General features: G+C 48.3%; 3 protein-coding genes across 4 annotated transcripts in view; 2 read left to right on the top strand and 1 right to left on the bottom strand.

Moving 5' to 3' along the window:
• Nucleotides 1-11,736, top strand: part of ARPC1A (actin related protein 2/3 complex subunit 1A) — a 14,804-nt gene extending 3,068 nt beyond the window's left edge. The window contains exons 3-10 of the mRNA XM_015876666.2: nucleotides 401-505; nucleotides 3,143-3,365; nucleotides 5,262-5,369; nucleotides 8,273-8,485; nucleotides 9,263-9,338; nucleotides 9,525-9,718; nucleotides 10,389-10,479; nucleotides 11,343-11,736. Coding sequence (XP_015732152.1) covers nucleotides 401-505; nucleotides 3,143-3,365; nucleotides 5,262-5,369; nucleotides 8,273-8,485; nucleotides 9,263-9,338; nucleotides 9,525-9,718; nucleotides 10,389-10,479; nucleotides 11,343-11,381 — 1,049 coding nt within the window. The 3' untranslated portion in view covers nucleotides 11,382-11,736. The remainder of the gene's footprint in view (nucleotides 1-400; nucleotides 506-3,142; nucleotides 3,366-5,261; nucleotides 5,370-8,272; nucleotides 8,486-9,262; nucleotides 9,339-9,524; nucleotides 9,719-10,388; nucleotides 10,480-11,342) is intronic.
• Nucleotides 11,737-13,922: 2,186 nt separating this feature from the next.
• Nucleotides 13,923-19,333, top strand: ARPC1B (actin related protein 2/3 complex subunit 1B). Of its 2 annotated transcripts, none has more exons than XM_015876668.2 (10): nucleotides 13,923-14,022; nucleotides 15,938-16,047; nucleotides 16,681-16,785; nucleotides 17,101-17,323; nucleotides 17,717-17,824; nucleotides 17,910-18,116; nucleotides 18,396-18,471; nucleotides 18,543-18,739; nucleotides 18,814-18,904; nucleotides 19,064-19,333. In XM_015876668.2, the coding sequence occupies exons 2-10, from the start codon at nucleotides 15,984-15,986 to the stop codon at nucleotides 19,100-19,102; spliced, it is 1,110 nt and encodes a 369-aa protein (XP_015732154.2). In that variant the 5' UTR covers nucleotides 13,923-14,022; nucleotides 15,938-15,983; the 3' UTR covers nucleotides 19,103-19,333. The 2 variants fall into 2 exon arrangements, with proteins under 2 accessions (XP_015732154.2, XP_015732153.2); XM_015876667.3 differs by lacking the exon at nucleotides 13,923-14,022 and adding an exon at nucleotides 15,253-15,456.
• A 751-nt stretch (nucleotides 19,334-20,084) lies between these two features.
• PDAP1 (PDGFA associated protein 1) lies at nucleotides 20,085-27,332 on the bottom strand. Its single transcript, XM_015876674.3, has 6 exons — nucleotides 27,273-27,332; nucleotides 24,653-24,744; nucleotides 22,695-22,799; nucleotides 22,179-22,300; nucleotides 21,657-21,808; nucleotides 20,085-20,975 (listed from the first exon to the last, which is right to left on the bottom strand). Exons 1-6 carry the CDS (start codon nucleotides 27,283-27,285, stop codon nucleotides 20,917-20,919), a joined length of 543 nt encoding a protein of 180 aa, XP_015732160.1. The 5' UTR covers nucleotides 27,286-27,332; the 3' UTR covers nucleotides 20,085-20,916.
• Between the last annotated feature and the right edge of the window lie 210 nt (nucleotides 27,333-27,542).

A 27,542-nucleotide genomic window follows, 5' to 3' on the forward strand; every position in this document is an offset into this window, starting at 1 on the left:
CCCTCTTTTGAAACTTTGACATATGAGCAAACCCAGTCTTAGTGGAGCTCCAGAAAGTTTTGCCTTGGTCTTTACCTCATGAGAACATGACTTATCTCATACTCTTTAACCTCTTATTTCCCAGCCCCAAACCCAGCCTTTTCTTTTTATATATAGTCTTCTGCTAAAGAAGGATAGTTATATTCTAAATGCACTGTCTTTCTGTTCAGTGTACTTACAATTGTGTTACAACCATCATTATTTGATATTACCCAGCAGGGATGTTAGCCCATCATTTACAAGGCCTATGTACTCTTAACTTTCAGAGCATTACAAGTTTTAGACTGAGAAGTTTTCCCCAAGTAAAAAGATATTAAAAAGAGCTTTCTGTACTAATGGACTGTTTCTTTTCTTCTACAAGAAATTGCCATTAGTCCTAATAATCATGAAGTTCACATCTACAAGAAGAATGGGAGCCAGTGGGTAAAAGCTCATGAGCTAAAGGAACACAATGGACACATTACAGGTAAGCAAAGAGCACACTGTGCCAGACAGCAATTTCCCTGCACCCTTCTTTCTCTAGCCAAGCATCTGAATAGGAAATCTGCAATAAATAGATCTCCTTGTATGTTATAATTCCTACTTTATGGGGAACTTTGTTGCATTTTCCTGGCCTGCATGCAGTAGACTGTTGGGTCGTGGCTTCTGTCTGCATCTGCAACAAATAGCCTGTTTCAGGGACTCATTTCACCAAGTTTGTATTGGTACATTTCTCCTTTCTCTTTGCTACAGTACACTGGCTATAGGATCTTAAGTGTTTTATGTGCCACAGATGCTGATAGAAAAAGAGTCCTTCTCTTTCTCAGTGCTAATGCAGAGAAACATTTGTGTAGCATTCTTAGTGAACAGAAAGAGCAGTTCTTTCAAGCCAGACTCTGAGGAAAGCTTTAAGAACCAACTTGACTGCAAAGTGAAAAACAAGTCAACAAAAAAAAATAACCTGCTTTGGCCATGTTCAGGAAAAGATTGGATTCCTGAAGATTCATATTTTAACACTTCTCTGGTGGCTGTAATTTGGTCTTACAGGGTGTTACAATCCAAAAGATCAACACAGTGGAAGGGTGATACAGGAATGCAATAACAAAGGGAGTAGCACAAATGGGATGGAGTTAGAAAGGAAAGGTGCTCACCTGTCTCTGAAGATTCAGGCTCACAAGGAAAGCTCCACAAGAGATGGGGTCTCCAAGCAGAGATCCTTCCCCTGTGGCAGTCAGCCTTTAAGTGAGGTCTACAAGAGGTGCAGCCAGGTTCTACCCCTTCCTATTACACAGCTGAATTGCCTTCACCTGTGCTCCCTGGGCTGACCAGGTCCTTTCTCCAGGTGCTCAATCAGTGGTTCAGGCCGTGACTCAACAGCTCCCATACATAAGGACAGTTCTGAGGTACAATTGCATTTGAAGTGATAAGTCTCAAACAGCACAGACAGCCAGTGAGCACATGTTACTACAGAGCCATGTACAAAAAAGTTGGAACTTCCACAAGTCACAAGGTGTTAATTTGAAAAAATAAAACTGTCCTGTTGTCTTTTTTTGGTACATGTGATACTTCGATAAGGACTTAATCCTCTAAGGAAATGGAAATAATAAAAGAACCTGACCAAAGCAGGAGTATCCTTTACTCCATCCTCAACTCACTAATGGCAAAGCTGTCTGCCTAACAGCATTTTGCAGGAACTTTATTCAGTTGATCTAGTTTTTATATTCAGAGCACAACTGCACTTGCTCTTTTGTGAGGAGTTATTTGGGTTGAATTTACAAATGATGTACCATTCACCCAGAGGCTTTTCTCTACATTTTACTTCTACCTGTTGATGTTAGAGAGAAGCCAAATATTCATAACTTGGGAAAAGAGCTTGCACTCCTTTCCAGCGTAGCTTATACCTCTGGAATACTAAGTGCTGCAGTTGCCTTATAGGGTGGACCTAAACTGTGGTTAGGCACAGGACTGTTCAAACCACTTGTTGCCTCTGACAGGAGGCTGCTGCCACTCTGAATCCTGACTATAAGGGACAAGTTTCCTAGTGTTGCCTTCTTGTGTCTTGAAGATTATTCACTCTTGCAAAGTTCGTTTCCTATTAAAGATCTAAGGCAAGTTCAGAATCAGAATGCTGGTGCTAATGTAAGGGAGATGTGAGAATGATGGAGAGAGTAAAAAAGGGCACAGTGATGTCCTTTTCAAAAGCAATGCAGGATTGACTCACGTAACTCTAGTTTCAGATTAACAACCACTTCAGAAATTGAACTTCTTAAACATAACCCTACTTTGAAGGGGATCGTATATGAACAAAGCAGTACAAGTTAGTTCAAATAATCCCTAATCCTTTTTGTAGTTTGTGCACTTAAGGGATGTTTTTAATACAGAACACAGGGAAAACAGTTCAAGTACAGTTCTGTGGCAGGAGAGTTTACACCCTGCACCTCAAAGAAGGGTCTTAAAGGATAATGTTGCCAGGAGATTTTCCAGTTGAGAACATCTTCCTTTGCATAGGAAAGGAAAAGAAGCAATAACAAGTTTATCAAAGGTTTTGATTTGTTGTATCTTATGATTTTCATTAATTTTATATTTGCTTGCTAGACTTTCTCATGGCACAACTTAAGTAGGCATGGAATAAGGGTAAGGATTGCACTAGTACATGAAGTTCAATGCCTGCTAACTGAAAAAACCTCAGCACCTTGTTAGCTCAGCTTTCAGATCATACTGCAGTCTGGCATCAAGCAGACATTAAATGCTCGTGCACGGCTTTAGAATTGCTGAGTTTCAGTTGTTCATAATGAGCCTCATGCAGAAGTCAGTGGTTCAAGGAGTGCCTGTGGCTGGATTTTAGCCAGCCTGCAGAGCTCCACCTGTTGGCAAGCTGTTGATCTACCTTGTCCAGTAAGCAGATTCTCTGCTCAGAATCTTAAAGTTTGAGGTCTACAGTTTTGGTGCAAGTTGGATGGAGGAACTGATATCCATAACAGTTTAAAACAGCACCAGGAGAATAAGGGAGCAAGGGGAATGCCAACACAAGACTAATAACTCTCTGGGGGAGAGAAGTCTGTGAGACTTTTGAATCACTGTAAAGCAAATGGGAAATAATACTAACATGAAGACTGAATTGCAGGTATTGACTGGGCTCCCAAAAGCGACCGCATTGTAACCTGCGGTGCAGACCGCAACGCCTACGTGTGGAGTCAGAAGGATGGTGTGTGGAAACCAACACTTGTAATCCTGAGAATTAACCGTGCAGCCACCTTTGTGAAATGGTCTCCCTTGGAGAACAAATTTGCTGTAGGAAGTGGAGCTCGACTTATATCCGTGTGCTACTTTGAATCTGAAAATGACTGGTGAGTTGTTTGATTTTTTTTTTTTTTTGTTTATACCTGTGAGGGCTGCCTAGGGAAGATAAAGGCTAAGTTACTATTTCTAACACTTAACATGATGGTAAGGACAGCAATAATAGCAGAATGGCAAAGTCTTTGGCTGCAGCAAATGAAGTCAAGCACAAACACAGCAACCACAAACACAGAAACAAAGAAAATTTGCTTACCTTTGAAGCACCTCCAGCAGACAGAGATCTACAGCAAGATCCCCTTACCTTCACTGCCAGCCCTTAAATGAGGTCTGGGAAGGGGTGGATCCTGCCTCTACCCTTCTGATCACTCAGATGTATTGCATACACCTGAGCTCCTCTGGGTTGGCCCTGCCTTCCCACCGGGTGCTCAATCACTGCTTCAAGCCATGACTTAGCATTTCTACACTTAGCATAACTACATTATTTTACTAATTCTAAAATCTTCTGGCAATAAAGAGGAATAGGCTTTGGCAGTTCTTTCATTTACTTCTTTACTGTAGTGTAGTACCTAAAGGTCTTTGATTTAGTGTGTTTTCAGGTTACGTGTGTTGATGTAGGTGTATCCTCATTGACTGCCATAAACTGAAGTTGCTCTTTTAAAAGCACAAGAATTTCTGCAGAGCAGACATCTCTTTACCACTTGTTTCCTCCTGCCCCACACTCATTCCTGACTGAATAAATAACTTGGTCTTGCATCTTCTATACTGGATCATTTCTTGTCAATAAAAAAAGTCAGATATCTGTCAGATATCTCCAGGGTGGTCTAATAGCAGATATTCAAGGTTGTCATTTACCTGTTCTGTGTGCTGTTGTTTATTCTCATCATAATTCATAGATATCAGACAGGAACATCAAACATTTCTACTACTGGTATTATCTTGGTAAAATTGGAGCTTCTGATTTTAAGAGACCTACATTTGTAGCTATATGTATCGGAGCTATGTTTTACCATATCACGTATAGGTGAAATCACCACCGCTCTTGTACCATCTTTGCATTGTTGTCACTATACATCACTGTACAAGTGTCCATGTGGAGATGCTAAACAAAGAGACCATCTGCAAAATTCACTTTAAAGACTGTTTGGGACTTTTACACTTTCCAATACATTCAGATATTAACGTTTTCTCTACCTCAGTTGGCTGTAGAAGAATCAAGACTCTCCCGTGCTGAAGATGCATAATTTAATGTGACCCTTAGAACTGCGGATGGAAGTAGATTCAAAGAAAAGCCACCAGCATCCCAAAGTCCACCCAGTGAATAACAGATTCACCCACTGTTTTGTAAACAGTTCAAAGAAATTCAATCTGCTGATACACATTGAAGTTAGTGTTAATGCATTCAACAATAGGACCACTTTTTACTGTACTTCAGACAATTGAGATACAGACGTTGGCCATATCATTGGCAGTTCACCCATTTATGTGTTGGATTTTGTAGCTGTTGTACATTAGAAAAGTTGGCAAGCAGAGGAGATGGCTGCGTAACTCAATGGAAGAAGCAGGAGAGGAAGTATATTCAGTGATGTAACAAAATAATGCTGCTTCGCTCAACACAGTGGTCAAAACTGAGTTCTTGGTCACAAGATGGAAGGGACCGAGAAATTACTGTGCAAAATTCATGTGAAGGAATTCAGTCTGGTGTATTATAAATGTAAATTAAAAGATGAATTAGATTCAGAGGAAGAGTTGCATATTTAATGTGACTTTGTAGTACTTATAACCACATAGACAGTACATAAAATATGCAAGGCTTGGGCATAATGTGAGTTTTCTAGCAAAGCTTGTGTTTAGTCATTGAGAAAAGGTGATGTTTTTGAGGCATATTTCTTCGGTTTTGAGAAATGGGGTGAAGTGTTTGCGTAAAAATCTCTTCTTTTTTAATGTAGGTGGGTGAGCAAGCACATTAAAAAGCCCATTCGTTCTACTGTCCTCAGCCTGGACTGGCACCCCAACAATGTTCTGCTGGCTGCTGGATCCTGTGACTTCAAATGCAGGTGGGAGAAAATAAAACATCTCTAAATGAGTTTGGCTCACTGGTTCAAGTGAGAAGCACAAGCATGACGACAGCATTTGCTATCGGAATAGAAGACAGCTCATCACATAATGATGTTGTTACCAAAATAAAATACCCAGCTTAAGAGACTTTGCTGCTGATGCAGCATGAGTGCTTAGGGCTACTAGCATTTATCTCTTGGGGTATACAACTGAGTTTAATGAGCTGGTGAGTTTCTTTACTAGCAGAGCATGGAAGTACTGCTATTACAGGTGTAATGGGTACTGAGCTTTTAGTCTGAAATTAGACTTACAGATGCTATCTGGTAGAAATGTACCATTGCTCATTAGAGTTTAAAAGCAATATCCTAGTGCAGCTTGCAGAGGAGGTGTCTCACCTTTCTCTTCCCTGAGTCACTCATTCACTTTGCCTGTTCTAGCCTTACCATTTGTGCATATGGTAAGCTAAGTCAAGGAATTGATGCACCTGAAACTCAGTGCAGCAAAGCACCATTTTTGCAGAGCAGACCGACATTTGAGATGGATGGGGTTGTGAAGTTACACCACGAGGGAGGGTTCTGCAGGCCGCTTTGTGCTGACTTACTGGAGTCGCTGCACTGAAGCATGCATGGGGAGCTGTATACAGAGCGATTGACTTCAGCTCATACTTTACTTAATAGCTCGTTCCTTGAATAGTAATGAAAGCTTATTTTCTTAATTTCTTTATGTAATAGGGCAATTTTGAAGCTCCGAGATGGATGCTAAAAATAACTAAGAAGGAGTGGGAGAGGGAGGTGGAGCCAACTGTTGCATTCCTTGTTTCAGAATAAAACACGTACATCTGAAGTCAATCCTTTGTTACTTTTTTATGTAAGCAGAGATGTTAAATGGCAGATGGGCAAGAAGAAGAGAATTGTCTCTCTTTCCTGCCTTATCTCCAGTTTTAATTAGATAAACTGTAAGCATTCACTTCCATTCCCAAAATAGTGTGGTGCAAAGTACTCATTCATCTTCTAGAAGCAGCTGCTGTTCACGTGGAAATTTTTTCATGTGTGTTCATAAAGCATCTTGGGACTGTGATGTCGTGTCAACTGATCTATGTTGGTCTTGTAGTTTGGGCTTTAGCTCTTGTGTCTTCAAAGTTTGCTCTGGAAGAAAGTGGTCTTTGCTCAACAAAGACTAAAGATCTCCAGAATTCCACCTGTAGGGAACTTGCAATTACTTGTTAAAGCTAGAAGACGTGTCTGGGCTGAAGTACGCATCTGTTCTGATAGGTGGTTCTGGAGAAGACTAGGAAATGGATTAGCTGGAGACATTGCCAGCTTATAAGCAGCTGAGTGGTGGTTTGGAAAAATAATGGAGGGCAGAAGAGACTCCAGGTTGATATTCAGCAGTTTTACAGAGGCTGAGCTCCTCTTACATTTGTCTTTAGAAATAGTGCTTGTATATGGTTGGACTGGATGATCTTCTAGGTCTTTTCCAACCTTGATAATTCTGTGATTCTGTGATATTATATATAGAGCTACCAGCATGGGTGATAATTGTATATACTTGCTGGAACAATGTTGCTATGGGAATGAAAGTCTTTTCCCAATGTTCTTTGAAGGCTGGGGCCTTCAAGCTGAGGTGGTTCTGAGAGGGAGACTTCAATAAGTGAAAAGACGTTTTTTTTGCCAACAGTTCTGTTCAAGGTCTCTTACTACTTAGGAATGATTTTTCTGCCTTGTGTCAAAGGCTGCTGCTTTAAACATCTTGTCCTATTTCCATACATTAAGAGAACCATCCTTTCTGGTTTCTCTATAATATTAAGTTTCTGGAAGGATTATCCTTACATTATATTTAAACTGATAGAGCTGAGCATAAATTCTTACTTAATTCTCGGAAAATCTGTACCTAATATAGCTACAGTTAAACCCTTCTCATTCCAAACGAACAGCTTTATTTGAATAAACTGAAAGTAGACACCTTTTGAAGTCCATATTCCACACTTACAAGATTAAAAGTACAAAATAGGGTGGTGATGGTACGGGAAGCAACTTTTCCTTCAATTCACTGTAAAATAATTTCATTTAGTTTGGCTGCAGCCATGAATGTTTGATCACTGCTTCTCCTTCTTACTGTAATATCTCTGGTTGTAGTATGGCACCACTCACTTGCTTCTCCTGTTCAATGGACTCTAATCGTATGTCTGTGACGTGCGAGTAACTTCCATGGCAACAGTTGGGAACACCATATTGTGGCACGTCTGAATCATGCAGAAGGAATCTAATGGAAGGGGGGAGGGTTTTCTATTTAAACATATCTTGAAAATTGTAGTGCTGGGAAAAAAAACCACCACCATAAAAACACTGTGTTATTTTGTGCTTTCAAGGCATTCCTTCCATAAGGAGCCAGATTGAGGTGGTTCAGAGCCCCTGTGCTGGCAGCTGAACATCCGTTTTCTTTCTTTGAAACCCTGCTAAAAAGCGAACGTTCTTAAAAAGTGGGTAATTTTCTATTAGTCTGTCTAAGAACATAATTACATGTGGTAGATCTGGGTTCTTCTCTAACTGGAGAATTGACACTGAGAGTTAATAGCGCTGCAGAGGGATGAAAGGGAAATCAGCGCAGCAAAAAATGTAAGGACGTTGTGTGTTTTTGTGCCATCTTCTGGAAACAAGTGGAGAGATTAGAAAAGAAACAAGCACTTGTGAGCAGGCGACCTGCATTACATCCTTGTGTTATTGCTTCCTCTCTGTGTACTTGAAACTTCCCAGCCTGTGTGGGTTACTGGTAAAAGACACTGTACTTATTTTCTTTTGGTACAATTAGAAAGCATCCAGTTGTTTCCAATGTGAAATGTATGTGCAGCTCCCAGCTGTTTTTTTTTAACATCTTTGTTCATGCAGAAATCTTGTATTTGCAGGGTGTTTTCTGCTTACATCAAGGAAGTGGATGAGAAGCCTGCCAGTACACCATGGGGCTCCAAAATGCCTTTTGGGCAGCTGATGTCAGAATTCGGGGGTGCTGGCAGTGGTGGATGGGTGCACAGTGTCAGCTTTTCTGCCAGTGGTAACCGCCTGGCCTGGGTCAGCCATGATAGCACTGTGTCAGTCGCTGATGCTTCAAAAAATATGATGTAAGTTTGCTCTTTCTGTTAACTGTTCCATGGTGGACATTAGAAGGAAGCAGTGTGTGCAGTGTTGTGCCTGCAGCAGCAAGAGGAAAGCTGGCGCTGCTGTTTCCAGTTTACTGTATGTTACAGGAGTCACTTTGAGGCCTGCATAAATAAGGTAGATTCTTACAATTCTATATTTATAATTCAAGTTTCTTTTAAGACATCTTCAGTGAGGATACAATCACTTGTTTCCAATCCATCAAAGTATTTAATTAACAGTTCCCTCTTGATCTTAATAATTTCTCAGTCTCCATGGTTTTCCAACTAAAAAGGAAGAGACTTCATGTGCATTTTGATAGCACAGTTATCTGGTGGATCATCCAGGCATTGTCGTGCTTAGCTTTGAGTTTCAATTCTGATGGCCTCAGCTGTGTAAGTTACTGGCAGAGAATATCACTAAGTATAGATTGTTCTAGAATTCCTTACTACAAAAATCACAGAAACTGACCTAATTTAATGCACAGGCTTTTTCATCCTAAAGAGCTGATGCCAGGAACTTAAACATCAAGTGGTTTTATATTGTAGATCAAATTAATGGCTTCTGGAATTTGAACCTTTTTTAGGGGGGTGGGAGGGTGAATTAATATGGATTTCAGCCTTTTGGTGCCACCTCAAGACAGCTGAGCTCCACTGCATTCTATTCCTGTAATCCTTGTCTGGGAATTGTCTCTTATTTTTTTGCTGGAACCAAAGATGAGAGATTTCACTGAGATCCTTAACAAATATTCTTGTGTTCAGGGTTTCGCAGCTGAAAACAGAATTCCTTCCACTCCTGAGCGTGTCATTTGTCTCTGAGAACAGCGTGGTGGCAGCTGTAAGTGCCTTTATTTTCTCCTTGTAGAGTGTTGTAGTGTTTTGGAGAGGGAGAAAAACACCATGAGTTGTGAAGTTAGCAATAAGCAAGAGCTTCCATGGTGTCAAGCTTTACATTTCTGCAATTAACAACAGCAGAACAAGAGAAAACTCTGGTTCTTCACATGTTCTCACGTTGTGCTTGCAGGGCCATGATTGCTGCCCCATGCTTTTTAACTGTGATGACCGTGGCTTGCTGACCTTCGTTTCAAAACTGGACATTCCAAAGCAGAGCATCCAGCGCAATATTTCTGCTATGGAACGCTTCCGAAATATGGATAAAAGAGCCACTACAGAAGATCGTAACACTACCCTGGAGACTCTGCACCAAAACAGTATAACGTGAGTGTCTTGGCTGCCAAAGTGAGGGCAAGGAGTGCTCCTCATCCCTTTGGTACCACAGGGTGTACCACAAAGCTGGTATCACATATCCATCCTGGCCTTTCACTAACAGCTGTGTGTTTCTGGGAATGGTGGAAGCTGTTAATGTTAATTATTAACATTGGGTGCATGCTATTCCTGTTAGCTCGTGTTTAATGTGTTCTGTAACTTGAATGCAGTTTATCTTATCAAATATGTGAAGAATTCACAAGAGGTTGGTAGTACTACAGAACACAGTTGGGAGAATTAACCTGGAAGAGGAACTCACATATCAGCTGCTTATTTCAGATGTTATTTCTCTATTCATTTATTCATCAGAAAGGATTGATTCAGGCTAATTGTGGAAAATGTTGTTATATTTAACAAGTGTGTGAGCCTAGAAGATGATAACATTTCAGAAGCAAACTGTCTTTGTCCAAGTAAAATGTTTAGTCTTCAGGCACTGAGTGATAAGAGCGTCCAGCATCCTCTCTTTGCTTATTTTCCTGAAGCACGATGTCAGAAATCCAGCATAAGCTCTGCTTATACTTATGTTTCCCTTTGGAAGAGTAGGAGTTGAACTCAGCCCAAACTTGGCAGCTTTTTGGCTCTCAGGGGTGGGTGTCTTACAGCTCTTGCTCTCTGCTTTCAGCCAGGTGTCCATTTATGAGATAGACAAACGGGACTGTCGTAAATTCTGCACCACTGGCATTGATGGAGCAATGACCATCTGGGACTTTAAGGTATGCTTTTACTGCTGTGTTTATGTGAACTGGTTGCACTGATTACTTTTTCAACCTCTAGCATCAGTTTCTGGGGCGCAACTCTAATGTGAGTTTTGCTAACATGAAATAGGAAATCCAGACTGGAATGTGGGGTGCATCAGTGAACTCCATGAGCAAGGCAGAGCCAGGATCCAGCTTAAGAGCAAAGATGTTTTGCCTAGCAGATGGTGCTGACCCAGACTTAATTCTGTAATGAAATTGCTTGCTGTACCTGCAGTAATCCCACCAGCTCTTTGCTCCTCCAACCTGTGCTTAGCCACAGTCAGGCTGTAGAACAGTTATTAATATGACAAGGCTCAGTGTCTCTCCTTGTTCCCATCCCTTTGGACTCTGTTCACTGTCTTTCTGCAGAACATGCTCCTGCCATCTCTTAATTAACTTACCAGGGTAGTACATAGTTACCTCAAACAATTGACAAATACAATAAGCACTGTATTGAAAACCTCCAAAGATTTAATTCAAGTACTTTGCTTTGCTAAGGATCTACCAACAGAGGTCTCCGCTGACCTCCCCAAACTTTACACCAGCTTTTAGGACAGTAATTATTTACATTATGTCATGCCAGAATGTTTGGCAGGAACAGGGGCCAAGTGAGAAACGGAGGCAATGTGTGAACTGTTTGGATGCTGTTTCATTAGGGAGGGCGTGGAACTGTTGGTCTACATGTGAGATTGAGATGAATGCTTACAGCGCAGTCTGGCTCTTGAAGAAGAGCAATCCCGAGTCTTGTGCATTGCTCCTTTCTTAACATCAACCTTTATAAGGAGTTCTTTCACATTGGATACTCAGCACATTGTGATTACAATTTTCTCTCTTCCAAGACCTTGGAGTCCTCTATTCAAGGTCTACGAATCATGTAAAGGTGGATTTCCAGCATCTAGCAGGACAAACTGCTCGACAGAACACAGCTCCCACGTCTGCACAAACCTGAGGAGGGAGGAGAAAGGTGGAAGATTTGGAAACACTGAGAAAGAACAGCTTGGCAGATCTTTACTGAATCGAAATTTGGTGAATCGTGTCGGTTTCAAAATCAGCTGTGATTGTTCTTTAATTTGTATTTGTATTTTTCGGTTGGTTGTTTCATTCCATTCTTTACCAAAGCTGCTCCTTAAGTAGTTTATTGCAGGAAGTTATGGATCACTAACTTAAAAGGGGAATTTTATGTAAATTGTCTGCTAGAAATAATAATAATAATAAAAAAGAAAGAAAAAAGGATCCTTTGTGTTTCGGTGCCCATTAATAGAGATTAAAAAGGGGGTGTTGTAGGAATGATCTCAGCATAGAAATCTTAACCTGGTACTTTATGGCCTCAGAACAGGAAGAGTTCATCTTAACTGTGCAGCTGAAGACCAAGAGCTGTGACAGGCTGGATGTGAAGGCTGAGCTGGGCTTCGTTCAGGGCTTGTTCCTTTGAGGTGGTGATACTGGAGGAGGATCGGCTCCATCCTGCTGACTGTGAGTTCTGCCTGGCACTCAGAATGGGAATGGCAGCAAATTAACCCGGATGCCTTTTCCATTGTGCAGAGGGTCATAGATTTAGATGACCAGAATTATCTGTGGTTGCCTTTTAGGATTTGTACAAAGCCTTTTCGCAGCACAGGCTGCGGTGTGGAAGGTGGCCTGTGGACAGCAAGGCACAAATCCAGATCTTAGGGACGACAAATGGGAAGCAAATCACTTTGTAAGCCCATGACATGACACAGATCTGCGTGTCGGGTTGGAGCTGAGTGCTCAGCACATAGAGCTCCATTTGTAATGACTGCTGGAGTAACAAAGCACATTTAACAGGAGTAACAGCGAGCAATGGCTCTGCACTGATCCTTTGTCTCAGGTCAGTCATTTGAAGTTCAGTTCTGAGCCTGGGCAGCGTGCTGAGGCCTTTACACAGAACTTACTTTATTCATGTGGTCTAATTAAGGTTCTCTGTACCACTGCCTTAAGCTTGGTTCAGGCTGTGCTCAGGGGGTGGATTTTCAGGCTCGAGGCATTGCTTTATAAGGTCTGAGACCTTGTCATCTCTGTTCAGAATGCAGAAGTGTGTTAAAAACAACCCAACAACCCAGTGAGTAAATGTCACCACTTCCTCTGGAACCGGAGTGCTGCATCATCCCCTGCTCAGTTCTCAGCTCTGAGGGACTGAGCAGGAAGGGCAGAACACAGGCTCACCCAGCCGGCAACTGCTCTGAGAGCAAACGTTATCCCTTACGGAGCTGCATCATTTCCAGCTGCAGTGTTTGTTGCATGCAGAGCCCTGTTTGTCAGCTCCTTCTGCTTTCCTTTCCTCTGCCACCTTTTCCCCTGGCACTCAAGTGTAGCTTTGCAATTTCCTCTTCCTTATGAATGTAGAGTAACGACTGCTTACTCAGCTTGCAGCCTGACTTGGGTGGCACCAGGTTTATCAGCTAGAATGGAGTTAAATGTCTTCTGGATCAAAGCGATGCTGCCAGCCGTGGAGGATGAACAGAGGAGCCCGGCTTTGGCTTTGTTCATCTCTATGGACGCGTTTCTTCTGAAGCAGCTTTTGAAAGTGTGATGTTTCAAACGAAATATCTTTGTTCTGAGATATACAGCACAAATAATATGAAAGGAGGGAGGAATATAAACAACAGCCACACCAAGCATCGCTCAGCTGCGCTCTGTGCTGTGTGCTGTGCACCTCCAGCTCTGTCTGATGGCTGATATGTCCCGTATCAGTGCAGTGATGGCCCATCTCCAGCCTTTCTCATTGTCCACAGGCCCCCTGAGAGCAGCAGTGGGTGTGGGAGGAACTTTCCCTGTAAGGAGATGAAGGGAAAGCAGCTGGGGGATCGATCCAGGCCTTGAGCTGGACTGGTCCATCACCCTGCACCGAGCAGCACTGCTTTCCTCCTCCATGGGCAGCTGAGCCCTGGAGAAACCCAAGTGATGTCAGTGCTTCCAACAGGGCACTGTGGGGGTTTGCTCCATAGGGGCAGCTCCGTCCCTCCTGCAGCAGGGAAACCCATGGGCCCCTGCTGTGATCGGTACGAGATGCATCGTTCTGTGCATGACTTCACCCCGCTCACTGCAGGGCCGTCAAACCAAAGCTCTCCAGGCGCTTACAATCGGGAGTCGTGTTTCTGAGGGGAAAGGGATGCAAACCAGATGGCTGCGAGGCAGGAGGAAGAAAGGGACTCGTGGGGTGAGCGTGGGCTCAGCGGAACCAGCGGGCAGCCCTGCTCAGCTCCGGGCACAGCGGGGTCCCACAGCCACGGGGGCAGCGCTGCCCCGTTTGGTTGGTGCTCCCCGGTGCTGGGGCGGCCCCGCTGCTGGCAGCGCACAGGGGCAGGGCGGCTGCCGAGCTGCTGTGCGCTCCCCCAACGCCCACGTAAGGAAGTGGTTGCATTTCTCGGAGAGGAAAAGGGAAGTGGAGCTGCCTCGGCGGGGCAGGCAGCCACTCTCAGCGCTCAGTGCGCTCTGCCCGGGCTCCGCTGTTCGTGTCGACTGCCCAGAGTCCACGAACCGCCCTGCCCTGCTCTGCAGGTAAGGGGTGGGAGAGCGGGCTGTGGGGCACCACCTCCCCGCTGCCAGGAGCTGGGAAGGGGCAAAACCCCTTTGGGATGGGGTTTGGGATGGGGTTTGGGATGGAGCTGTGTTCACCGCTCGTGGATTTGTCGCCGTGTTTGGGGCGCTTTTTTCCACCGTTGGGTGTTTCTCTCGTGGTGGGGATGGGGAGCTGCAGGCAGCGCCCGGGGCTGTGCTGCCCATAGAGCCGGAGCTGCGGGCCCCTCTCGTCGGGGAACTGCCCCATATGGGGAAGAGGTCCGGGCTGCCCCGTGCTCAAAGGGGCGGCGATGCCTTCATAAGGGCCGCGGGGGCACCCACACCGAGACAGGGGTGCGGTGGGGATGGGTGTCCCCTAGTGACAGCCCGCAGCTCCAGGGGGAGGACGAGGGCGCGCCGGGCTTCGTGCTTCGGCCTCAGGGCTGAGCGGTGGGTGGGAGCTTTGGGGTGATGGGGGAGTCCCGGGGGGTCTCTGCTCTGATGGCTGCGCAGAAGGTGCAGCACAACTGAACCCAGCGCCGCTCCCAGCCCCCGTCTGGGTTTGGTTCTCTCTTCGAGCTCCCCTGGCTCTGAGCTCAGCGCTGGTGCTGGAGATAAGCGAGCAGCCCCGGGCCCAGCCTCACCTTCTCCTCCTCAACCCCTCTCCCTCCTTTCAGACGCTCAGCTCAGGGGCTGAATGTGGCCGCGGTGCTTTGCCCGCAGCGCTGTGCGGGGCAGCTGGGCGCTGTTGGGGCTGCATGAAGGCAGGGACGGAGCTCACACTGCTCAGCACATTGCTCAGCACAGCGCTGACCGCTCCCCACGCAGCCAAAAAAGAAAGTTCTTTATTTTTTTTTGCGCTGTTTGTACCGAGCGCTTCCGCTCCCGCTTTGCCGGCTGCGCAGAGCCCGTCCCCGAGGGGCGGGGGGAGCACGAAGCGTGGGGAGGGAAAGCAAACAGCCCCCAGCATCCAACCCGACCCCACAACGCCGCTGCCCCACGGCGCGTTTCGTGGCCCAGAACTGTCCGAGCAGGAGATCGATGCGGCTCGTCCCGGTGGTACCCGCAGCGCGTCGTTCCGCTCCACATCTCCGCGGTGCATCCCCACCATCGATTTTACCCCGCGCTGCCCAATCAAAGGCTCACGGCATGATGGGCTTGGAAGGGACCTCGAAGCCCCCCCAGCCCCGCCCCCGGCCGTGAGCTGTTTGCCCCCCTTCAATCCACGCCTCCCCCAGCCCCACACCCGTCGGGCTGTGCCGGGCACCCGCTCCCTTTCCAGCTCCTCGCTGCCGGCCCGTCCCGCAGCTGCTGGCAGCAGCAGGGGAAGGGATTACTCATGGATGGGATGGAGGCGTCTCCGCCGCGAGGCTTTGGCTCTTCCTAAATGAGAGCTGGGAAGGAGCGAGCCCTGAGCGCCTCCGGCCCCGCAGGGTTTGTAGGGGCAGCCGGAGGGAGGGAATGTGCCCTGTGGGGTGCGATGGGTGGGGGTGGCAGCGGGGTCCTGAGACACCCACCCAGGGCCGGGGTGTCGACGTGGGTAGGAAGTCCCTGGAAGCCGCCCCACGGCAGCTTCCTGCATCGGGGTGTTACGGGTGAGCTCACGGCTTCCTCCTGCCTCTCCCGGTGCCAGGGCTGCGGGTATCAGGGTGGGCACGGATGTGGCACCCACTGGGATGTGGGACCCACTGGGATGTGGGACCCACTGGGATGTGGCACTCAGCTGTTGGATGCTCAACGTGGGGTGCCTGGCCCTGAGACAGCACCGTCCCCTCCAACATCTCACCCCAAATCTGAGTCCCTCAGAACAACCATCAGCCTCACTGGGGTGGGCTCTGAGCTCGGAGCCCCCAGGGATACCAACAAGGGGGTTGTGGAAATGGAAAAGGGTCCCCCATCGGGTTTGTCCCCACAGCCAGGTGTCCTGACAACATTCTCATCCCAGTCCGAGCCCCTACATCATGGCCTACCACAGCTTCCTGCTGGAGCCCATCAGCTGCCATGCCTGGAACAAGGACCGGACCCGTAAGTACCCGACCCCCAAACCTCAATGGACAGCCCAAAGCAGTGGCAACACAATGTTGGGGGTGGGCATCACATCCTGCCAGGACCAAAGGTCCCCACTGCAGCGTCATCCCCTGCGTGGGGCTGGTCCTGCCATGGGGCTGAGTCTGGGGCAGCGCGTGCTGCCCTGCACGTTGGTTTTGGGGTCAGCATAGGATACGTCCTGCTTCCTTGCTCACTCTCCCTCGGTCCCACTGCAGGGGAGGGAGTGGAGCAGAGCCGGTGATTCATGGCCGATGGCATTTCCCGGCCACGCACAGGGGATGTGGGAGAGAACAAAAAGGGCTTTCTGTGATGGGGCTGCAGTGCAGGCCAGGATGAGGCCAGCGGGTACCAAACGCTCACAGCCACCCCAGCCCATCCCTCCCAGCAGAGCTCTGGGACTGGGGCACAGCAGAAGTTGAGCTGTGGGGTTTGGGGGAGGTGTTCCCTTTTCCCCCAGCACAGTTTGACACCAGAGCCCAGTGCTGGGGCAGGACCCTACTGTGCCTTCAGGGCTCTGGGCATGGGAAGGGCTGTGTTGGTGACAGGGATGCATCAAACCTGGGCTGACCCTGCGAGCGTGGGGCCGTCAGAACTGCTTTCACCCCACAGAGATCGCGCTGTGCCCCAATAACCACGAGGTGCACATCTACCGCAAGGACGGGGCCAAGTGGAGCAAGGTGCACGAGCTGAAGGAGCACAACGGGCAGGTGACAGGTGAGTGCATGGGGATGGACGAGCCCCGAGGTCAGTCCCAACCCCACTCGGTGACACTGGTGGCCTCGGGACAGGGGTTGTGAAGGGGAGGAAGGTTTGTGTCTGGTGTTCCTGGTCCCAATTCAGTGTGTCAGGAGTCACCTGGGGATGGGATGATAAGGTTGTAGAAGGGTTGGGATTAAATTGACTGGGGGAATATAGCAGAGAAGGACTCAGGGGCAGAGAGCAGCCACATCCCCACCTCCAGATGGCCCCCTCATGCCCTGTCCCCATCCACACAGCTCCCCTCACATCACTGCTCCCCCCACCTTCCAGGCATTGACTGGGCTCCTGAGAGCAACCGGCTGGTGACATGTGGGACCGACCGCAATGCCTACGTCTGGACCCTGAAGGGCAACGTCTGGAAACCCACCTTGGTCATCCTGAGGATCAACCGAGCTGCCCGCTGTGTGAAGTGGTCCCCCAAGGAGAACAAGTTTGCTGTGGGCAGCGGCTCCCGGCTCATCTCCATCTGCTACTTCGAGCAGGAGAATGACTGGTGAGCGGCATTGAGGTCACCATCCTGCATTGGGTGGGGATGGATGGAGGGGAATGGGGCGTATGTGTGGGGAAATGAGGGTGTATGTGTGGGGAAATGGGTGTAGGGGAGATGGGTGGATGGGGAGGTGGGGGAGAGGGATGAGAGAGGGGATGAGAGAGGTGAGATAGGGGAGTCATTGAGGAGACGGAGGAGGAGCCTGATGGAGAGGTGGACATAAGTGCTGCAGGACCTAAGAGCTGGGGACACAGCACTGTCCCCATGGCCCGGCTGCTGACACAGGCTGGGAGCCAAGGGCAGTTCCTGGGGGCCCCAATCACCCCCAGACTGCGGTGTGAGAGCCATGGACTGTACCTGGGGGCTTTAGGGGCACCAACGCCGCTCTCCCTGCAGGTGGGTGTGCAAACATATCAAGAAGCCCATCCGCTCCACAGTGCTCAGCCTGGACTGGCATCCCAACAACGTGCTGCTGGCTGCCGGCTCCTGCGACTTCAAGTGCCGGTGAGTGGAAAAGGGGGGGACCCCAGGGGGCTCTATGGGGTGAGCAGGGATGGAGCTTGTTCCATGGCGATCTTCTCCTTCCCAGGATCTTCTCAGCCTACATCAAGGAGGTGGAGGAGCGGCCCAGCCCCACGCCCTGGGGCTCCAAGATGCCGTTTGGGGAGCTGATGTTTGAGTCAAGCAGCAGCTGTGGGTGGGTGCACAGCATCTGCTTCTCAGCCAGCGGCAACCGAGTGGCCTGGGTGAGCCACGACAGCACCCTGTGCCTCGCTGATGCCAACAAGAAGATGGCGTAAGCAGGGCTGGGGCTGCAGGGGTCTGGGGGAGTTTTTGGATGGGATGGGCTACGCAGTGATTTGTGGCTGCCCACGCTGGGGAAGGCAGCTGCTTTTCTGTGGGCTGGATGGTCCCCAAAATGATGCAGGGGTGGAGCTGGGGTGTGGATCAAGGGCTGAGTGGAGCCGGGTGCAGGAGGAGGCACAGCCTCTCCTTGCAGCATCACAGCCCCACTCCCACGTCATGAGCTGTGCTCAGCAGGACCTCAGCTCACTGCTTTCTCCCTCCCTTTCAGCGTTGCCTCCCTCTGCACTGAAACCCTTCCCCTCCTGGCCGTCACCTTCATCACTGAGAGCAGCCTGGTGGCCGCGGTGAGTTGGGCTGGGCTGAGGGCGGGCAGAGCACGAGGTGATTCTGAGCAGGACCACCACTTCATCCCCAGGGCCATGACTGCTACCCCATGCTGTTCACCTATGAGGAGGGCTCGGGCACGCTGAGCTTTGGGGGGAAGCTGGATGTCCCCAAGCAGAGCTCCCAGCGTGGCCTCACTGCCCGCGAGCGCTTCCAGAACCTGGATAAGAAGGCGAGCTCTGATACGGCCAACGCTGCGCTGGATACAGTGCACAAGAACAGCATCAGGTGCTAATGGGGCATCCGTGGGAGGGTGGAGGGTCCGGGGCTGCAGTCTGACCTCCCTCCCCTGCGCTCCACAGTCAGATCTCTGTGCTGGTGGGGGGCAAAGCCAACTGCTCACAGTTCTGCACCACGGGGATGGACGGTGGCATGAGCATCTGGGACGTCAAGGTGAGGCCCCTCCCGAGCCCCCCGACCACACCAGTCCCTCCTTAGCCCCAGCTCAGTGTAATCAATGTCCCCATTGATTACAGTCTGGGGTCTGCACAGCTCCACTCACCTTAGGAATTAAAAAAAATAAGGCAGTTGTTGAACAACTTCTTGTTTCAGAGCCTGGAGTCGGCACTGAAGGATCTCAAAATCAAATGAAGGACGCAGCCAGGAGGTCCCAGCCGCAGCTGCCCCGCTCTGCTGCTGCACTGCTGCACTCCCTCTGCCCCGCGCTCCCGGCTGCCAGCCAGCCCTGGGCTGCTCTAACACAGAGATAAAGGTGGTTGTTGGTTGGGTTGTTTTTTTTTAATACTATTTTTGTTACCATCCTAACCGATGCTGGTCATACATCGCTTTTTGAATTCAATAATAAAGATTTTCCCATATAAATCTGATGTTTTTCTTCTTTTCTTTTAAAGCATTTTAATGTGAGTACACGTGATTACAGCATGCTGCAGGGTTTAATTGCATGTGCTCAGGTTAACACGGCTCCTGGCAGCCCCTCCATGCAGAGCAGCCCCTACACTCACAGCCCCAGGACGGATCCTTGCTGGCAGCACTGGGATGGTGATGTTTGAGTCACTCCATGATTCCGAGCTCTGGTCCATCCTCCCACAATGGAGCTGTGTTCTACTGGGCAAAGATCTCTGTGTGTCACCCACCCCAGTGCACCTGAACCAGCCCCTTTCTCCCTCCCCTCCTCCTGTAGGCCCCAGCCGCCTCCCTTTGCTCCCAAGGCTCACCCCAAATTTCCACCTGATCCTCTGACACCACCTCAATTCTCGATAAGGCTGAGAACTGCTGGTGCCCCACAACCACAACGTACCAGACTGAAGCATCTCCTGCCAGCTCCACACTGTGGCACAGCCCAGGGATGGCCTAACACACTGACTGAGCCCAACAGCAGCCTGAAGGTAATTGTTTCCTCCTCTCCACTAACCAGATGGTGCAAGACGTCCATCAGAGAAGAGCAGGAAAAGCTTCTTGCCTTCGGGCTGCAGCTGCTGATAGGGCTCCCAAACCCTGAGCCAAACTCAACATCGTGAACAGCAGAGAGAAGCAGCAGACACAGAAATCACTGCAAGACCACACTGTGCTGCACTGTGTGTTCTATCAGTTCACTTACACAAGGACATGGCAGTTCTGATCGTTTACATTTTAATCAGCCAAATATACAAGTTCTGTTGTTTTTCCTTTCTTTTTTTTAACTTCATCAAGGTGGGTTTGGGCTTTTTTTCCATCTGGGTCCAATACAATTCATGATACATATACCTGTTTTCCTTTAAACAAAGGATAATGTGGTTAAAAACTGGCACTATCCCTAATCAGGTGAAGAAAACAAAAAATAACCAAGAGGAGAGAAAAGGGGGAGAGAATGGCTGTGAGAAAGGAGGGGTGAAAATGAGAAGGAACAGAACAGCCCAGATGTCCATGAAGTCAGGCTCCCAGATTACACTGCAACACCCTGCAGTAAAAGTTTAAGGGCCGTCTGCCCAAAAGAATTCCACAGGTACCTTATCCTTTGGGTTTTCATGAGCAAGTCAAAGCTCCCCACCCCACGCACCCCACCCCACAATGACCCCACAATCTATTTTCTTGCAGTCTAATAGTTGAAGCATCTCCCCTCCCACACAGCTCCCTCCCCCCCATGCCCCCTCCCATCCCATCCCACCCCCCATTCCCGTTCTATGAGTTTTTAGACCTAAAAACAGCAAAAACATTCAGGTTTTCAAACTGTTACAGAGAATTGCTGTTCAGCACAGTTTTGCACCGAGGATAGCAGCTGCCCCTAACCCCAAATGGAAATTGTGCCAGGATGAAGACAAAACACATTGTCAGTGTCTCTTGGAGGTGAAGGTGACTTCGATGCCGCAGTACACCCTACGTGGCATCTATGGTATGCAACACGACAGAGTTCCTGGCAGGCACCAGGCACGGATCCCTGGCGTTTCCTCCTCTTGCATGTCCTGTGCTTACTTGTTAAGGGATAGTGACTGCAGTCTTTTACCTGCCATGGCCGCTTCATCTTTTGCTGGGGGAGGAAAAGAACAGAGGTGTCATCGTTTCACAGTGTACATCAGGGACTGCTGGTAGCCTAACAGCTGCAGAGATTGAAATCTTGCTATCTACATTGAAATAACTGAGGAACAATTCTGACCCACCCCACTCATCCCTGGTAGAGTCCCTCCAGGCTTCACAGGATCAGCCCCATGGGGCTCTTTATGTTCTGTGCCTCTCTTCAGACTTCTACCCTGATTCTGCTCCATACATTTCCCTGAGGAAGCCACTAAGAACACATTCATTAGAGTTCTGTCTCACATCTATCAGAGCCAAAGAGGAAATCCAGGCAGGGGAAGACTGCTGCAAATTCCCTGTGCGATTTACATCCCCAGCACGCAATGCAGATAAATCACACCCAGTGCAAGGAACTCTATAAATCCCTAGATATCCCTAGCATTGCCTGGGAGGCTGAGCTTGCAGATAGAGATGTCAGAGCACTTCCCCTCCTTTCTCTGCCTTCTCCCAGTTCAGATATCCTACAGCTTTTATAGGAATGAAACAGCCAAACCTGGCTTTGATGAACAGAGCTGCAATGACACTTGGCACCACCGTGCAGGAGGTGAGGGATTACAGCATGTGATATCAGGAATCGCGCCTCAAGGCGGTGCAGCCATTGCAAAAGAGAATAGGATATGATTAATTACTCTCTAACCTTTTCTTTCTTCTTCTTTCTTCCTGGCAGCTTCTTCCCTTTGCTTCCGAATGATGGCTAGTCGGGCAAGATCTGCCTTGGCTTGCTCTGTTTTACCAGCTAGGTGCATTTTCATGTATCTTTCTTTCGCCTTTTGTTTCTCTATTTCCTCTCTGTTTGAGTGAAACACACCAGTTGTTAGAATACACGGGGAAGCAGACAGGTACAGATGTACTCTGTGGAAGGCTTTCTGACTGGGGTACCCTGGGGTACCTCCTGCAGCAGGATTAAAGCAGACCCAAGTGTGACCCCAAGGTTAATGAATTTTAGTTACATCAGATTTTTGGCATAAAACTTCATGGAAGTAATGGACTACATCTGCTGCACAGCAACAGACCTCACTCAGCACAACTGGCTGAGCTGCCTGTCTTCAGTATGGACCCAGCGACAGACACAGAACAGACAACTTCAGTACAGTCTGTAAGGAAAGGCCGTTTGAATGGCAGTGAATTCTGCCCGTTTGCTGCTGCAGGGAAAACTCACCGCTCTCGTCGTGAGAGTTCCTTGGGTCCATCCAGGTCCAGCTGAGTTACTTTTTTGGTTGTCTGAATTACACGATTGGGATTCTCTATGTCTATCAACCCTTCCACTCCTTTGCGCTTTTGCTAAGAGTCAAGAAAAAGAGGAAGGTGAAGAAGCTCTGTAACACCCCAAATTATCTTGCATTGGAGCTCATCAGATGCACTGCAACACACCCCAGGAGTAGCATTCAAAGTGCTTTCACTACTCAACAACAATCAAGGTTTGTACTATCAGATATCTTCAGTCTCTTTTTGAAATCTTCTCACCTCTGCATTTTACTCACAAAATATACAAATCATCACTTTGAGAACAAGATGCAGTCAAGTAAGTTTTTCTGGCTTCTAAAAGTGGCTCTTCCAAGAAATACTTACTGCAAACGGATCTCAAACAGAACTCCAGTCCAAGAACATGCATCTGTCTCCCACCCCAACAATCCAAATAGTGAAAATGCACTAGAAGTCTTGAAAACTATAATACCTGATAATCTTCATCATCTTCATCACTCTCATCTGAATCTAAAGACTTCTTGTCCTTTTTTGGGTCCCCTGTTGCTCCTTCACCTTCTTCTTGCTCCTCTTCTTCCTACAGGACCACAGGAAATGAGATACAACATTTCAATATGAAACCCAAATCCTAGTGTGACTTTAAAGAATCTTAATTTTGGAGGGGTGACACACAGCTTTGAGAACGCCGGTGCTCCAGACAAGGCCCTTACAACACCAAGGGAGCCTTGCTCTTGCAGAATAAGAGCTGCTTCTCAGCACAGTAAGCATCACCTGCCCCAGCAGATCTCCTCTAAACAACTCTGTTGCTCTTCCCTATGTACCAGACTGGGAAAGTTATTGTAGGACAAGAGAGAGACACTTTGCTTTCCCCAGATGTAGAATCCCCAGGATAATTTTGGTCTGGGTTTCCAGCAAACAGCATCTCAGGGACTGCAATCTGCAGGGATGGAGCTTACAGATGCACTGGATAAAAGAATCCAGAGAAGAGCAAATCGCCAGCCACCAACCAAAACAGTATTACCTCCAAAAGGCAGCCTCTAACATGGGTGTGAATAGCTTGCTTTACCATTACCAAATATCCCTCAACAGAGTAATTGTCAAAGCAGATGAAGTACAGGCAGAAAAAGGAGTGATTCTGTGAAGTTTTTATAAACCTCCTCTAATGAAACTGCACTAGCACTCCAACATTACATGGAGTGGATGACCACAAAGAAAGCAGCAAGAAATCCTTCTCATAAAAAAGCCTCGGAGGAGTGCTTCATTTGCAACAAGACAGACACCTCATAGAGGGTCCTGCAGAGAGCTGGTTCTTTTTCCAGTTGCAATGTTATTAATAACTTGGAAACAGGGAAGTTAGTGAACTTAAAAGTTGTGAATGACACAGTACAAGCAGGAGCTGGAATCATTCTAGAAATGGGATTGGAATGATAAATGACTTCTGTAACTGAAAAGATGGCATGAAACAAAGGAGATGTGATCAGAAAACAAACCAGCAGGAGCCATACTTTGGAAGACATCAAAGTTGGAGTATCTGGCTAAGCAGCAAACCACACAATCACCCTGAGTTACAGCTGGTCAAAACATCCAAAAAGGAACCAGCAATATGGCTCAAAACTGCTTGAAAGACCCATCTTTTTCTGGGGTTTACTCATCAGTATTTCCTATATGGGCTATAATTATCCTGCTGCTGCCAGTGGTGTGAGGGTTCAGCTGGAAGAGTGTATTTGGGCTTAGGCAGCATTTCGATAAAGTCACAGTAAAATAGCAGCAAGAGTGCCATCATAGCTGAGATAATCTGGCAACACAAGAGAGCAAGTTCTGCAAGATGTAGTCATGCCTTTTTTAACACCAGACCAGTAGCTGCAGGGGAGGGAGGACTATGATCCTGTGCTGGGGCACAGGATGCACAAAAAGGAACTCAAGCCAGAAAATGCTATTACATCTTCCTACAAAAAAGAGCCACAGGAAAAAATCATGTATACAGAAAGAAATCAGAGGAACTTAGGTAAGATTAGAAGAGAAAGAGCAAATATGGTGATTTCTGTATATGAAAAGAAGTCAAGATGTGAGTTTCTCCATAGCCAAGCTGCAGAACAGGAATGAAAAAAAGTGAGCTTAGACTGGAGAATGATGGATTATTATATTGAGGGATAGGATGCCTAGGGCTGCAGTGTGACTGCCTTCCTTGTCCTGCAACCTTCACAGCGCTGGCTGGACAACCAACCCGGCCTCACTTCCATGAGGAAATGGGCTGGACTATTCTTTGGGGTCCCCCCAGCCACAGGGGTTCAGAATCCATGCTGCAATCACTGACAGAATGACATTCATGACAATCATGACTAAGCTGACATTTCTCATGATCTGCAAATGAAGCATACTGTACAAGGCAGGACTTACAACACTAAGTACATAATCAAGGCAAATACATACCCTTGCCTTTTGCTTCTCTGCTTGGAGCTGTGCATCAATCTCTTCAGGACTTGTATACTGTCGCGCTCGGCCTTTGTGGCCTCCTTTTCTACCTGTACAAACAGAAATAATTAAGAAAAATAAATAGTTTAGTGGTAAGTTTTCAGGAAGCTCAACTCCTCCTTCAGCAGACACTCTATATTTTCAATGCAAGTAAGGCAATCCAGAAGAGCTGCTCTGATAAAGAAACAAAGACATGTGGAACTTGCCTGTCTTGGTGAAATACTCCAGGAATTGTGAATATATCACATAAAGAACAGGGATTACTACTTCATAGAAAGACATTCAGAGAATCAATTCCTTCTGTTCATGTGGGTTGGATTTGGAGGCACTGGAGCTGAAGCAGCCCATCTACACACTGCCTCAACTATGTGCAAGCTTGCTCTGCAGAGAGCAAGGCAGGAGGGGCTGCCCAAAGGGATTGCTGGCAAGCAGTTCTCAGCCCCAGCGCTGCTCTCTGCATTTCCAACACAGCAGGAATCGCAGCGTGCTCCTGTAGCAGCAGCTGTTACAGCTACCCTGACAAACTCACCTCCTCAGCCCCTCCCCTGCACTGAGATGTGCCAAGAGAAAACAGGAAGCCAATTAGACAAAGCTTTGGGAATGATAACGAGAACTGAGGAATTGCTAAAAGGAGCCTCCACGTTTTACAGCTTCATAAGGAAAAATGAAAACAAGCTCCAGAAATCAGGAAGAGGGGAGAGCCAGATTAGCTGGTCAAACTGCCCAGCTAAGTTCAGCTCTCAACCCTATTACTGCTTCCTACAAGTTGCTGCTCCATTTATGTTGAGGCTCAAACACCTGCTGGCAAAAGCCAGCTGGGGAGTTCAGAGCACAACTGGTGCACGGGACGGGCAAAGAACAAACAGCTCAGGTGAGGGAGCTCTGTTACTGCAGGTGTCTCCATCTGCCAAACAGCAGGAAAGCCACGTGCTCTCTCCTCTCCCTCCCCACATCACCTGCAAGGGACAGGGAAACCTCACAGGGGTGCAGAGAGGGGAACAGGACACATGGGAGGGATCCATTGTGGCCACACTGCTGCATCACAGTCATACCTGGATGCGTTTGAAGGACATGATGGATCAGTGCAGACTGGCCTTACAGGCTTTAGAAACTGATCATTTTCTGACCAACTCTCTTAGCTCAGCAAACTCTCATATACTAAGCTTGGTAAAAGCTGACCCATGGAATAAGTTCTCTCCAAACCCTGCTATACAAAGCCTTACAGACACCTTACAGTTTCCTGGTATGAAATGAGGAAAAGTAGAAAACAATTCTCTATATTCAGTTTTGGAAGCTCGTGGGTGCTCAAACCTGAATGCAACCAAAGCTCTGCTGCAGCCCAACACTTGTGCTTTCAGCTCGTCTGCTCCCAACCGCCCCACGTGGCACCATCAACATGATGGGAACGAGAGCTGCCAGGAGACATTACATCACTGCCTGGCAAGTGACATCACTCGAAAAGGAACAACGCTGAGGTACCTGACACACCACGCAGCACCATTAAATCTACACAAAGAGAAGCAATGCTGTGCTATAAAGTTAACATATGCCAGACACCCTCCTAGTGCCCCCCCCCCCACACTGTTTTACATTGAATTGACTACACAAGTCCACTCCTCTGCTACCATTAATATAATGACAATAACTCCTCCCAACTTTTTTGTGTGGTTAGAAGCAAAGATCCCTCTTTTTCCCCCAGAAAAGAAAAGTTGGAAAGAATCACTTTGAAGCCTACAATGAAACAGAGGGAGCCCAGTTACGTGGCATTTACATACGGTAACCTCAGCCATTTGCCTCCACAAATACAGGAAAGCTTCAGCCCCACCTCCCAACATCGTGCAAATGAATAGAGAATAAAGAGCTTAAAGAAAAGAGAAACGGTTTTCATGAAATTAAAGCTTGGGAAATGCTAATTAAGTAAATTGGCAAAAACTACAGAGAAAGATGATGAGGCCGGGCTCCCATTCATGTATGTGCCTGGGATTTCATAAACGCTCACACAGGAGCCAATTATGCAGATGGTGCATCTGGAGAAGGTTCTGGGTGGATCCAGCTCAGCCCTGACGGTGTCATCCCCTCATTACAGCTCCTTAATCGCAAGAACAAGTCGGTACCCGCTCTGTGCAGCCACAAGGAGCGGCGCTACGAGCCCCCAAAGCCGGGCCAGGCTCGTGCTGCCGTGAGCGCCCCGGGACGGGCTGTGAGAGCCCCGTGGGTTCGGACAGAGCCCAAAGCTTCTGCCGGGCAACGAGGAGCTGCCTCTGCGCGGTTACAACGCGGGGAGCCCCGCACAAAGCCCACATCGACACAGAGCTGAAGGCTGGGGGGAATGGAGGGGACAGAAAGCGGCCCAGAACCGAGCTGGATGGGGGGGACACCGCTATTCCGACCGATCGGAGTTAATGGAACGAGGCCCCTCGAGAGGCAGCGGGGAGCGGCTCGGTGCCCCACGAGGGAACGAGGGGCGGGATCCTGCGCTGTGCGATCAGTATGGCCGGCTCCCCATCCCGAAGCGGGGAAGGCCGCGTTGTCCCCCCGCCAGCCCCGCTCCCCGTCCCCCCGTCCCCCCGTTCCCCACCTCCTTTCGGCATCGCGGTGATGGCGGTTGCAGCAGCTGCAGCGAGGCCCCCCCGGCCCCAGCCACGACCCGGAAGCGGAAGCCGCCCCGCCTCCCTGCCCTCCGCCCGCACAGGCCTTGCAGCCCGCAAGGCCCCACCGCGGGTTGTCCCGCTGCTGCCGCCACTCAGCTCGTCCACAGCGAGGCCGTGCCGCTCCCCGTACTACCGCACTGCCGGCTCGGTCCGTGCTGAGCGGGAGGAGCTGAGGGCTGCGGGGCGGGGAGGGGCTT

Source organism: Coturnix japonica, chromosome 13 (assembly GCF_054131305.1).
Source record: "Coturnix japonica strain WE chromosome 13, WE-NBRP24, whole genome shotgun sequence".
Classification (NCBI taxonomy): domain Eukaryota; kingdom Metazoa; phylum Chordata; class Aves; order Galliformes; family Phasianidae; genus Coturnix; species Coturnix japonica.